Source organism: Leopardus geoffroyi, chromosome B3, assembly GCF_018350155.1.
Source record: "Leopardus geoffroyi isolate Oge1 chromosome B3, O.geoffroyi_Oge1_pat1.0, whole genome shotgun sequence".
Taxonomy (NCBI): domain Eukaryota; kingdom Metazoa; phylum Chordata; class Mammalia; order Carnivora; family Felidae; genus Leopardus; species Leopardus geoffroyi.
This window is the reverse complement of record NC_059337.1, coordinates 7136193-7150511: the sequence shown is the minus strand read 5'-3', so window position 1 is coordinate 7150511 and position 14319 is coordinate 7136193. Positions and strand designations below refer to the sequence as shown.

The window sequence follows — 14319 nt, the reverse complement described above, 5'->3', positions numbered from 1 at the left end:
GCTAAAGAGGACACAGGGGGCTCCGGAGAATTCAGGAGCCTAAATACACTGGAAAGGGGAGAAACATTCTTACTTAGTGTGTACGAGCCGTGCGCAGTGCTAAGTATTTTCACATGAAGTATCACATTACCTGAGAAATAATACCGTCTTCCTCTGACAGATGAGAAAGGTAAAGTCAAGAGAACTTAAGAACTAGCTTGGTGCACAGATCTGAGCTCAGACTCTGATCCCATGATGCGCTAGTGAGTCACGCTACACACATTAACCAGCCCCCTGGAGTCTCCTTCCTCATCTATAAACCAGGGATAATGACGCCTGCCCTACTGGTTTAGACAGAAACGGATGCTGTGGGTACAGACACTAGCTCAGTTTCTCCACTCTGTCAACAGAGACTTGTGTAGACTTCAGGATGGAGCAAGCCAGCCTGAGAGACCGTCCTTTCAAATAGGGTCGGGGGGCGCGTGGGTGGCTCAGTCGGTTGGGTGTCCGACTCCTGATATTGGCTCAGGCTGAGCTGTGATCTCACGGTTGTGATACGCAGCCTGATGGGGATTCTCCCCCTCTCTCTCTGTCCCTCTCCTGCTCATGTGTGCAACGCTCGCTCTCTCTCACAAAATAAACATTTTAAAAATGAAATAGGGTCGAGGTGCAGGCCCGTCCTCATGGGAGAAACTGGGAACTTTCTGCCAGCTACAAGCCCTCAGCGGGGACTTCACTTACTCATCACCCCATTCTTCACTTTGAAAAGAACCAATTCAATCCCTCATTTGCATATTAACCCAACTAATCCCAGCTAACCTAGCATTAATCCCTGTTTTGCATAAAGGACCTGACGGAGAGCTGTACTTGTGACCTTTCCCCTTTTTCACTTTGCCCCTCTGTCTTCCTCAGGACACAGTCAGGTTTTTGACCTGAGACTGTGTATCCCAAGTTGCAGAACTAATTGCCCCAATAAAATGCCTGTTTGCTTAAATTTTCAATGAATTCCTTCTTGGCTGACACTTGCCTCAGGTCAAAGGACAAATCCAAACCCAGGTTTCCTGACCCCCAAGAGGAAGTTCAACACTTAAGGGGAAGGAGGCTGATTCACTTAAAATATATTTTTTTAAGTGTGGCCATGAGGCAGTCTCTGTCCTGGGATTTGGAAGTTCGGTTAGGTGTTGGAGCCAGACATACAACTCCTTGTCCTATAAAGTGCTAAGTACAGAAGCAGGAAAGGCACAGGAGGAACTTACTCGTGACGATAAATTACCAGGAAAACAAGTTTATAAGAGTGGTAATATTTCCTCTGTAGAACCAGCAAAGGTAAACAAAAATGAAGTGACTGGAAATCACTTGGGGAGCAATGACCAGGTCGGGGCTCAACTTCCGGAGGGGCTTCTAAGGGCGTTCTCACTTCTAAGTGGCATTTTCTTCTAAGGGTGCACAAACATACCTCAAACTGCAACTCCTAACCCCCAAAACCCACAGCTTACTTTTAACTTCCTCCTACCATTTTCCTGGAAGGTGCTCATCCCCTAAAACACAGAGAACACCACCTCTTGGCTCCCTGGTGATTTTGTCCCTAAGGATACACTAGGAACAATTTTCTGGTCATGTCTGGCAGCCAATGGAAGATTCAGGCTGGCATTCAGCATACACAGTCATTTCAACTCTAATGCCAAAAAGCTTGCATTTTGTAAAATCACACTCCAAAAATAACAAGGCTTCTGGGGAAAGGGGGTTAGGGCAGACCACGCAGAAGCTATGGGATTTTGTAGCCAGAGCACAAATAAAACAGAACCAAACCCAGTGATACCGCTGCAGTTAAACTCCCACTGGCGTGTGCATTGGTTCCTCACACCTTTACTCCCGGGCCTCATGCTTGGGCCTCATGCTTCTTCCTGACGTGCAGAGGCTACTTCCATCAAAATAAAAAACATGATCCAGGAAAGGGCTTTCTCATCAGTTTTGTAAAACAAAGGGGATGCCTTCCCAGCATCTTTCTTTCCGCGCCATTTCCCCAGACAGCCTAACACGGTGGAAACGCTAATAGTGCTTTTTGAAGCTACTAAACCAGCGACTATTCATAATAAAAGAAGGCACTTCTATATAATTCGTGGCTTTTTTCTTAAGGTAATTCAATCCTGTCCCCGAACACTTCAAAATAGTAATGCTCTGGGGAAAATGTTATAGGAGCTAACCTAATTTTGGGTTATCCTGACACCATTTCTCTATTTACCAATTGTATATATGTTACTTCCCATTAAAGAAGCAACTTTATAACAAAACGGAGCATCTTAAGAACAGTCATTAAGATTCTGGTACCAATTCCAACGTGTGAGTTTTTCCCCAACACAAAGCAAATCCTCAGACACCAGCTGCACGTCCTACAATTCAGCTCAATTCTGATACCATCTACCTGGAGGGAGCATCAGATCTCACAGGTTAAGGGCTCCGTCCTACCAGATTCCCCCACCCCACCCCACCCCACCCCTTCCAATCCCTGAGATGCCAATCTCCTGTCCAGGTACTTGTGCTTCCAGACAACTGGTTCAATCAGATGTTCTAAGGACCTCCCATCTTGGGTTCCCTTAATTTGCTAGATTGGCTCACAATACTCCAAGAAATACGTTACTTACTAGAATACTGGTTTATTATAAACGGGCCTAACTCAGGAGCGGCCAGATAGAAGAGATGCGCTGGGCAAGCTACGGGAAAGGGTACAGAAACACCATGCTGTCTTGGAGTGCGCCACCCTCCCCAAATTCCCACGTGCTCACCAACCCCAGGAGCTGTCAGAAGACCATCCACTACCCTTTTGGATTTTTATGAAGGGTTCATTTCATAGGCAAGACTGACTACATCATTGGCCACTGGTGATTGAACTCCAACTCCTGCCCTTCTCCCTCCCAGGTCATGGGGTTGGACTGAAAGTTCCAACTCTCTGTCACAAGGTTGGCTTCCCCAGCAATCAGCTCCCATCCTTAGGTTACCAAGGGGCTTTCTAAACTTCACCTCGTTAACAAAACAAAAGACAACTTGATTGCTCTCAAAACCACTAATTGCATAGGAGTTCTGTGCAAGGAATAGGTACAGAGAACAAAAACATACATTCTTATACACACACACACACACACACACACACACACATATATAAATCATGATATCACAGTCTTAAAAACAGTCTCCACCTCACCCTGGGGATCCCTTCCCTTCTAGGCTAGAGTTCCCTGAGGTGGCAAATATGTTCACCTCTACAACTCACTCCAAATCCCAGAAAGAGAAATGCACTCCTGGTCCTATATCTGGACTTACCCTCTCCTGGTGGCCAGGTTTCACTCCCAGGGTGGCACTACTGCCCATGAAATCAGCAAGCCTCAGCTAGGGGACATCTCCATCTGCAATGAGGGGAAAGAGCACGTGCAGGAGGTACATGGGAAGGAGGGCATTGTCAGGAGGAGACACCTCAACTTTGACCTCGGAAAGCAATCTCCCTGACCCCGGGGAAGAACACAAGGCTACGTCTGAAGCAGAAACAGAAATCCCAGTCCGCTAGCTTACATCACACGGGCCCATCTATTCAGCCCAGAAGGCTGTGTGAGAGGAAACCAGGGAGCTGGGAGCCAGAAAGCCTTGCTAGTGGAACCACTGTCCTGTGCAGACACAGGCGGGCCTGAGACGCTCCCTCTCTTCCACTCCTTTAGCAAATGTTCCCTGGGTGCCCTCCGTGTGCCAGCGACCAGGGATGACTCAAGCAACACAGGGAGGAATCAGGAGCCCCAACGCAGAGGCAAGAGATCAGCATTCTCCTCCTGCACCCTCAGTGCCGTTAAGACTTGGGGCCAAGTCCTGTGCGGCCAAGATTCCACCATTGATAAAAGGGAGATAACAGTCCGACCTGCTTATTCACATGACTGTCTCAGAACAGATATGATTAAATTCTGCTTAAATATAAAATGTTTTAAAAAAATGAAAAAAGAAAATAAAAACCAAAAGAAAAAAACAAAGGAAGAAATTATTTCCTAGGCTAGACTTTCATATCAAGTACAAAGGGAGACAAACACAAAATGGATAGAGGCTAAGACACTGCACAGAACTCGTTTTTTCTTTTTTTGCCTGAGCCTAGAAGCTTTCACAGACCTCAAGGCTTTTAGAAGTTCAGTTTCCTTCCTTGGGTTCTCTTTCTGGGCCCAGGGAGCCAGCTGATTCACTATGAAGTAACGCAACACTCAATTATCAGCTTGGACACAAGCGACAGGCGCCCTAAGAGACGGCCCTCTCTTCACAAGGAAAAGCCAGTCGTTCTCAAAGGAGAAATCAGCCAAGACCCACACAAGAATAAACTCGTTTATTTCTCTGAGTTGGTTGCACGATGTTCCCTGCAAAGACGGAGCCAGCACATAGTGTCCTTGAGGCCCCGGTCGCAGGCCTGTTCGAGCACTGTCCACAGCAGCACTGTTCGTCAGAGGTCCAAGAGAAATCTCCTAACCTGGGCCAGGTACTTCGGTTTCAAATAGTCGCCCAGCTCTTCCTTACAGACCCAGACATGCTGACCCTTCTTCCAGGCCTGGGAGAAGTCTCCTCTGGTTAAGAGCAGTGCTTTGAAGAAGAATACTCTGGCCCCGAGGCTACTCTCTGTCCGCATTGCCTGAGGGAACTTGAACTTGTAGTGGCCACAGGGGGCGTTTCCCAGGAACTTGGCTTCCACTTTTTTTTCTGAAGGGGGGGATGGGGAAGAAACAGAATTGGAAGATAAGGACACACCCACCTGTTCACTCTGGCTCCCCAAGTCACAGGGGGTCTCTGTGAGAGCCATTTCCCACGAGAGGTAAAAGCAATCCCTGGGAGTGAGGAGTGAGGAGTAAGGATGAGGGTCATTCCTGAAGAGCCTCTTCCCATCTCCATCCAAATGCTCCTGGCCCGTAGCCTCGGGCTCCGGCTCCAGATTCGCTGGGTCTATCACACTTGCCAGGATACCGTCTTCAAACTGAAGTCAGCAATGCAGTTCAAATGCCACTACCTGGAGTCACAGCACCAAGCTTCTAGACTCAGCCCGGCCACTGTCTGCTGATGAAGGACCAAGACACTTGGTATCTGTAAAGCAAAGCTCATTAGCCTCTTAAAGGGAGGGTTACTTGAAAAGCATGAAAAAGACCCAATTTGACTTCCGTAGGGTGAAAACATAACCAAAGTTAAAAGACAAAGACAGATGGATAGGTATTATTTGCAATCTATAACGAGGGTTAACCCCAACCAAGCACTTCAGAGGACAGGGAAAGGATAGATTAATTACTAAATGGCATCTGGAGAACTGGTTGAAGAGGAAAAATAAAGCTGGATTCCACCAATCTCAGTCCTCATATCAAAACTGACACCATACAGATCCAAGATTTAACAACAGACATTTAACTTTCATAAAAGGATTGTTCATTCTGGATCATGGATGTTTAATACTTCCTGAATTGTTCTGCCTCTTCAAATTTTTCATTAATGAAAAAAGAAGCCAAAAGAGTACTAGAAAAAACTGTGGGATACTTTCCGTATCATTTTCAAGAGGGAAAACCCTAACCGAGACACAAAATTCAAAAAATCCGTAAAACAGAAAACTATGTATTTACATAAAATTTTTACCAGGAAAAACAAAGCATAAAAGTGAAAGACAAAAATGACACACTGAGAAAAATATTTTTGACACGCTCCACAATAGAATATCTTCAGGTATAAGAAGTACTTAGAGATCAATGAGGAAGAAGCCAACAAATCTAAAAGAAAAATGAACTAAGCATATAAACAGGATCTTCCACACAAAAATAAATATCACTGACCTATAAACTCTTTGAAAGATGCTCAGTCTTATTCAATTAAAGAAACGTAAATTCAAACAACAACGTGTCACTATTACCCAAGTCCCAAAACTTTGAGCTATACGCTGCCTGTCAAGGATAAGAGAAAAACCAGCACTCTCATGTATGTTGCCAGGGTAGAAATTAGTATTAACCGTCACCTTTGATGAGAGTTACCAATTTCAAGTAGGCGTACCCTTTCATCCAGAGACTCTGCTCCTAGAACTTGATCCCCCCAGATGGTTTCTCTGCGCACGTGAGCAAAGGCGAGTATTAGTGGATGCTCACTACAGCTTATTTGTAAAAAGCAACAGACTGGTAAGGAGAACTGCGGTACATGCCTATTATGAAACCGCTGGCTGGTGTCAGAAAGCGTAAGCTATGGCTTCCCACGCTGATACAGAGAGATGCTTACAAGCTGAGAAAACGGAGGCATGTAACCATGTTCCTACTACGTGGAGAACAAAAACCGGATGGGATATGTATGTGCTTGTGATTTCTTTTTCGTTTTCTAATTTTTTTTTAATGTTTATTTATTTTTGAGAGAGAGACAGAGTGTGAGCAGGGGAGGGACAGAGAGAGAGGGAGGCACAGAATCTGAAGCGGCTCCAGACTCCGAGCTTTCAGCACAGAGCCTGACGTGGGGCTCGAACCCACAAACTGAGAGATCATGACCGGAGCCAAAGTTGGACGCTCAACCGACTGAGCCACCCAGGCACCCCTGTGCTTGTGATTTCTAACAGGATACACCAAAAAGTGTTAATGGTGTAACTGCTCTGGGACAGAAAATTACTTCTTATCCTATATTACATTTACTAGGCACCATATATAATGAATTGCTTCTCTCAATACTAAAACCAAAACAAACAAAAAACACTATTAGCATCACATGAGGAATTTATGTATGAGGTGAGCTCACCTGCAACACACACACACACACACACACACACACACACACACACACAAATGTCAGCAATGGGTATCTACCGGTGATGGAATTATTAGAAAGTTTCTTTATACTTTCCTGAATTTTTCACTTATTTCAATGAATATGTATTATTTTTCTATAATCTGGAAAAACAGATTAAAAATATAAGCCAAACAATATGAAAAAAGAAATGGTTCCTTATCAAATGAGCAAAGAATCTAAATAGGCACTCACAGTGGAGCCGTGGTGCTCAGTAGGTTAAGCATACGACTTCGGCTCAGGTCACAATCTTGCAGTTGGTTAGTGAGTTCAATCCCCACATCAGGCTCTGTGCTGACAGCTCAGAGCCTGGAGCCTGCTTTGGCTTTTGTGTCTCCCTCCCTCTCTGCCTCTCCCCGACTCAAGCTGTCTCGCTCCCTCTTCCAAAAATAAATAAACAGGGGCGCTTGGGTGGCTCAGTCGGTTGGGCATCCAACTTCAGCTCAAGTCATGATTTAGTAGTTCATGACATCTGAGCCCTGCACTGGGCTCTGTGCTGACAGAGCCGAGCCTGGAGCCTGCTTCAGATTCTGTCTCCCTCTCTCTCTTCCGTGCCCTGCTCGTGCTCTGTCTCTCTCTCGCTCTCTCTCAAAAATAACAAACATTTTAAAAATTTTTTTAAAAGAAATAAAAATTTAAAAATAAACATTAAAAAAATTTAAATAGGCACTCACAAATAAGTACAAATGCCAATAAATACTTGAAAACATGGTCAATCTCACTAGCAATCAGGAAAACCCTAATCCAGAAGAGATGTTTTACTAAGATAAGCAAAAATTAAAAAGAGATGATTACATATGTTGGTGGGGTCTAGACAAACAGACGCTCCACTACACCACTCCTGAAAAGGTCAAATGTTACGGACACTCTGCAGGACAACTGGGTCGTACTTATCAAATAGTTAAGTGGCCATCCTTGAGCATTTAGCCCACCTCTAGGAATTCCATCTTGCAGAAGGACTTGGGAAGGGAGGTGCCAACAAGCAGGAAATAAATGGACTCCGACTTTTACACGTACATATACTTTTATATTTCGTGAGCTTTTCTTCACCACTTTAATCATTTTATATTATTTACCATTTTAATAACTTTGCAATCAATACATTTTGTTTGTTATGCACCCATTTAATGTCAATACCTCTTTTATACATTTCCCCTCACAATTAATTATTGCAACGGGAATATTAAAAGGAGGAAAGTGGGTGCCGAGATGGAAGCCTGTCCACGTGGCTCACAGGAGGCAGAGCTGAGCCAGCATCAGTCATGACTGTGTGAGAGAAGCAGAGGATCTGAACATAGTGATCCTGGCGAGAAACCCAGATGCCACCTCCTAGGTGACAGCTGAGGACATGGGAGCACAGCTAAGGTCCCCACCCACTCCATTCTGTCTCACCCCCTCTCTTGCAGATTGGGGAAGGACCGACGGGGCTGCTGCTTCGTTAGCACGTGCTTGTGCCGGTGGCAGGGCAAGTAAGGTGACTGGGAACCGATCCTGCCAAATCTACATCCTCGGTAAACACGCGAGCAGTGAGCCAGGTACCTGATGGGAGCTGGGATGATGGGGAAGAACAGATACTGTCCGTCCCTCCAAGGGAGTCAGAATTCTAACTGGGGAGAGAAATGTATCGATAAACAATTGCCAGGCGATGGAGGAAGTGAAAGGGCGTATTCTCCACTAGAACACAAGCTCACACAGAGCTGGGGTAGTGTCCTGTTCGTCGCTGTGACCCCACTGCCTGAAGAGCATCCGGCAAACGGCAGGCTCAGAGTAAATGTTTGTTGCATAAAATGAATAAAGGCACACACAAATTCTATGGAAGCCTAGAAGGAGGAGTAGCTCTGTCTACCAAGGGGCTTGGAGAAGGTTCTACCACGGAAGGTACAATGTACAAGCTGAGTCTTCAAAATTGAGCAGTCAGACCAGGGAGGAGTAAACCGCTCCGGTCAGAGACCAGCATGCCACAAAACAGAGACGCACACATGACCACGTTATTCGAGGAACGCAGAAGGTCTGCTGGGTTGGAATTCAGAATGTATGGCGATGTGCGGCCAGATGGAAGACCGGCAACCTCAGGACCAGAGCAAACGGATTTGTGGGCCATGCTCCAAAGTCTGAACCTTTATAGGAAACCCAGGCAGAGAAGGGACAAGGGACCTGTGTCTGAGCACTCATTCTGGCAATACTGAAGAGCATGACATGAAAGCAAGGGGGAACTTTTTGGGCAACTAATTCAAAGGTCCAGTGCAGTGGTTCTCAACCACCGTGACTTGACTCCCCAGGTAATACGTGGCAACATCTAGGGACATTTTTGGTTGTCATGGCTGTCACACTAGGGGGAGTGGGGGATGGGCAAGTGCTACTGGCATCTAGCAGGTAGAGGTCAGGGATGCTACTGAATCCTACAACGCTCAGAACAGCCCCCACAAAGAATTACCCAGCCCCAATGTCAACAGTGCCAAGGCTGAGAACCCCTGATGTGGTGAGAAGCAAAAGGGGTGACAGCTAAAGCTGTGGGAATAAAGAGAGGAATATTCAGACCAGACAGGACTCAAGAAGCTCTGGAGGTCAGACCGAAGCCAAAGAGAACTCTGAGGTTTCTAGCTGGGTAACTGAGTTAAGTGTCGGGCCAGTAAGCAAGGCTGCCAGGATAAGAAGAGGTGCAAGCTGAGCGTGGCAGGATTCTCACTTTTGAAAGTACACACTAAAATTTTAAATGGGGGGGGGGGGGGTGGGAAGCAGAGAAGGAACAGGGATGGCGCCTGCCAGCGTCCCCAGAGGGTATTTGAGCAGCCCCTAGATTTGTGTTGAATTGAATGCTTGCCCCTCAAGCCAACTATTTGAAGGTAAGCAAATAAGCCTCTTTCACAGAAAGTCTGGGTACTTTTCAATTGGCTGCCTCTGTGCTGGGCCCTGAGGCAGAACCTAAATCTGAGGGGAAACAGCTTCATCAAGGATAATACAGTCTGTCAAATACTGAGCCACCAAAATATCTTCCTCAAAATGACAGCAGACAGCCAAGGAAATGAAAAATGTCCTCATTTTCAAAGAGACACTCAAACTTCAAAGCTAATTTTAGAACACAGTGACTTAGAAACAGAGGTTCTAGAAGACTGAGTACTTCTTCAAGATCTGAAGTATGGGCTAAAGAGTGAATCTGTGACAGACCATATTCTAAATATGAAAGAGCTAAAGACACTTCATGTCATTTAGCCTCTCGGCACAATGCTGTAGCTTAAAAAAAAAAAAAAAAAGAGGAAAAGATAACTCTACACAAAGCAGATCAGGAAAAGATCCATCCTATGCAGAGATTAAAGAAAATCCACTTCCTCAAGAAATCCAGATTAAAATAATCAAAAACGTGGGAAAAGAGAAAGCCAAACATCAACTCCTGATCTGTTTTACGAACAATAAATAATGAAGCTTTCAGTGGTGTAAAAACTGAAAACCATTTTACTGTGTATATGGATCCTGCAAATACTGTCTGCACTGTTAGTTTCACTGGTGTTCCAAACGGAGACAGAAATCCCACCGAAGGCAACGAGTAGGACCCACCAAGATGGCAGGATCCGTCGTAGCTACCCACTACGATAAAGTATTTCACAACAGTGGGCTCAAGAGAAGATCTGGGCCAACGAAACCAGGAAAAGTACTAGAACAATCCATCCCTGTGGAATACGTAAAAGTGTGGAAACCTGAAGATGAATGTTTTATACTCTGTTGGGAAGACAACAAGCCTTACTGAGAAGTTGAAGCTCTCCGCTCTTCAGCTACGAAAGCAGTTGTTAAATTTACTGATGAAGGGCAACCACGAAGAAGCACCACTTTGCAACACCGGCCCGCGGAAACAGAGGCATGCAGGGAGGAAGGACATACAACCAAACTCCTGAGTTCCGCAGACGAGGTGAAGGCCAAACAACAAGATCCACTCGGCCAAGCCAGCAATTTCTCCAACCTTTCTGGCTTGGCACTACGACCCGCAGAGTCTTTATAAAGAAAAGGGCCACTGACTGAAACTTCAAGATCCAAACCTGTAGATGGACCTCTTCCTTTCCCTTCAGAAGCAGCTGCCATGTGGATGTTAGTAGTTAGAGAATGAAAATGTAGATTTTAGGGGGGGAAAAACTCAACCCACACAAAGAATAGAAAAAAAAAATATATGGAGTTCAATAAAGCGAATACATTTTACAAGTGAAAGAAAGAATTGTTTCTTCTGCCATCAATAAGACCGATGTGCTATAATATAAAGAAAGAAAAGAAGACATAAGAATTCTTTCTAGGGGCGCCTGGGTGGCGCAGTCGGTTAAGCGTCCGACTTCAGCCAGGTCACGATCTCGCGGTCCGTGAGTTCGAGCCCCGCGTCGGGCTCTGGGCTGATGGCTCAGAGCCTGGAGCCTGTTTCCGATTCTGTGTCTCCCTCTCTCTCTGCCCCTCCCCCATTCATGCTCTGTCTCTCTCTGTCCCCAAAAAAATAAATAAACGTTGAAAAAAAAAAATTTTTTTAATAAAAAAAATAAATAAATAAATAAAAGAATTCTTTCTAGCTGAAATGTTTAGAGACATCAAAGTTTCCATCAATGACCCACCTCCAACCCTTAAAGCCATCCTCGTAAGTCAGCCTGGGAGTGAGTCGGAAGGGAGTCTTGTGAAGTTCAGAGGAGGGCAGAGAACTCACCTGACAGTGTGGCCAGGGTTCGCTCAGCTGTTCCTCGGAGGGTCTCCCCAGGCTGCCACTCGGCCTGGGGAAGTATCCACACATCCTTGTCTCCAAGCTTCTCTTTGACCAATAGAACAAGGTTCCTGTCTAGCTTCCGGTGCAGCGAGGTTCTGTCGTTCTTTTCATCAGCTTCTGTGAAGAAAAGGGGGTCAAAAAAGACAAAAAGTCTGTGATCTGCCAGAACCAAGGAGAACAGAATTTTACAATCTTCCTTTGAGGCAGACTGTACCTCGAAGCCACAACCTCCGTCTTCTTATAATCAAATTACAACCCTGACGCATCTAATTCGTACCTCTTTCAGGGCAGGGTCTCACAATCTTGAGACAGCTACAGTGTAAGAAGAGAAGACCAAAAGCTGAACTTCTCCTTTGAGGAGCACAACACAAAGTTCTTTGAGCCTTTGGAAAAGAAGCTACACCCACACTACTTCAAACACCACAACTTCGCTGGGTTTGACACTATTACTGACTTCACTAGGCCCGACTTTCTCTGTTCTTCAGTCTTCACGTATGAACTAAGATAAGAGAGCTCAATCCTCTGCTTTAGGAAGGATTTCAGATAAAACACAGGAAACTAATGGGAAAGGTTTAATCTCCCTCCCGTTCTCACTCCCAAACTGGAGTTAAACTCAGGTAACATTCATGAAGTTCAACTGAGAGAGAAGAGGCTATCCCACCAGCACCCTTACCTCCCGTTCAAAAATAACAAAGGCCTTTAAAAATGATATTAGCATAGATGTGAGGAACAGGGAAAATAATTTATTCTTCGCCAACCTGAAAGAAGTTTTGCAATTACTTGTTACTTACAACACAAAGTAACGGCTAAGCAAATGTTCTCTGTCTGGGAACCAGAATACCTAACCACCCCCTTCCCTTGTCTCTTGCTGGCCTGAAAAGACCACAAACCTGTTATGCGAGCTCCAGGTTTGAACTGTAGGAATTTCTGCTCCCATACATCTTCCAAATCCTGCACCAACAGTACATTCTGCCCATCTTCTTCTTCATCATACAAGTCAGCTTTCCTCTTTGCCAGTCGCTGGGCTTCATCCAAAGCACGAAGCTCATGGTCTGAATACATACTTCTCTCTACCTCAATCTGGGAAAATTAAAAGGACAAAAAAAGAAAACCACAGGCAGAGTAGAAAACAGAGCTATAGCACGCTTGACAAAGAACTTTACCACTCATCATAACCAGACATACAATCAAAACACCATGGAAAAAGAACCAAAGAAGAAAAGTCACCTGCACTTTGGGCTTGGGCTACATTTGCTAAAATGTTAGAAGGTGACTGAAGGTCAAGCTGCTTCAAAGAACAGAAAACTGGGACAGGCATTCCCTGCCCACTTACTCTGCTCCCGTCCTGTCAGTCTTCTATCAAAATCTCATCATGGATTTTCCTGCCTCACAGAATTTGTACAGGCACTGTCCCTTCTTCCTAGAATGTTGTCCCTCATGTTTTTCTAAGAAATTCCTGCTTATCCTTCAGATTTCAATTTAAATATCACTTTCTTGGGGAGATATTCCTTGACACCGCCCATAAAATCAAATTAGATACCCCTGTTAAACCTTTTACAGTACCCTGTATCTTCCTTTATGACACTTAACAAGATCTGCAGTTATACAGTCATGTGATTATTCGGTTACTGACTTGGTCCACCTCCACTAGACTGAATAGTCTGAAAACCAAAGGCATGTCTGTCTTACTCACTACTGCGTGCCTACCACTCAGCACAGTGTCTGTACAAAGCAGGTGGTAATGGATTATCTATAAAATGATTAATAAAGTGTTTGCAGAATAAACTAATAAACCAAGTAAAAAGCACAAACTGAAGTTTCGAACTCTCAGTAGCCAAAACGCAAAACATCTCAGACTCTGGGAAAACAACAACCTTCAGTCAGTATCTGAGGGGATTTAAGCCCCTCACAGCCACTACACTGAATACTTGCCCTTGTTTTCTCACTTGGCCCTCAGACAGCCTTGATCGCACCATTTTATCGATGTGCCCACTGCCTTCTCCTAAAACATCACATCAGACTTTCTCCTCTCTACATTATTGACGACCTAGGAGAGAGACGTCCGTCTTCTTCACCACCGCATACCTAGCGTGTGCAATGAAAAGGGAAACCATTCTCCAAAGAGCTGCCTAACGTGACAATAAAGAACAAGGAAAAGAAACTATCTTTTAACGAACGCCTTCTATGCACCAAAACAACCCAGGAAGGTAGATACCAGTGCGCAGGTAAATACCCTGAAGTTCTGAGAGGAGATAAGACTTGCCCAAGGACACTCGGACTAACTGGTGCCGGAGTCGTGACGGAACCCAGGCCCACGTGTCTCTATTGGTTCCCCCAAGAACCTCCTAGAAGCCGTGAGCTGCACCTCAAGCCTACCTGCTGTAGTAGAGCCGCCATCTCTTCCTGCAATGGGGTCAGCGGCTTCGAGACCAACGGTGGCCGCTGCAGGCACAACGCGCCCACCAAGCGCCATGGAGACCCGCTGCTCAAGGGTGCGGCCGCAAGGGCCAGGCTGCGAGAGCCAAGGCTACCGGCCCAGTGCCCCTCGAACCGCCGCCAGCCCTTCGCCGCCTCTAACAGAGTCCGCCTTACGGGCACCGCCATTATTCTCCTCTCCCACAAGGTACCGCGGCTCCCCGCGGCATCCTAGGCCAATCCCATGCTCCCACAAGGCAGCGCGGCAGCGGCAAGACGCAAAGAACTCCGTCCCGGGAACTACTAGAACGAACCATTCCAATATGGGGGGGAGGTGAGCGAAGATATCATGTTAGACGATTAGGGAAAAGGGAAGACACTCC

General features: G+C 45.6%; 1 protein-coding gene across 2 annotated transcripts; it reads right to left on the bottom strand.

Annotated features, from left to right (window-relative positions):
- Nucleotides 1–4315: 4315 nt before the first annotated feature.
- Nucleotides 4316–14288, bottom strand: MRPL46 (mitochondrial ribosomal protein L46). Of its 2 annotated transcripts, none has more exons than XM_045448707.1 (4): nucleotides 13898–14234; nucleotides 12412–12601; nucleotides 11465–11638; nucleotides 4316–4698 (listed from the first exon to the last, which is right to left on the bottom strand). In XM_045448707.1, the coding sequence occupies exons 1-4, from the start codon at nucleotides 14123–14125 to the stop codon at nucleotides 4445–4447; spliced, it is 846 nt and encodes a 281-aa protein (XP_045304663.1). In that variant the 5' UTR covers nucleotides 14126–14234; the 3' UTR covers nucleotides 4316–4444. The 2 variants fall into 2 exon arrangements, with proteins under 2 accessions (XP_045304663.1, XP_045304664.1); XM_045448708.1 differs by having other exon boundaries at nucleotides 4602–4698; nucleotides 11461–11638; nucleotides 13898–14288.
- Between the last annotated feature and the right edge of the window lie 31 nt (nucleotides 14289–14319).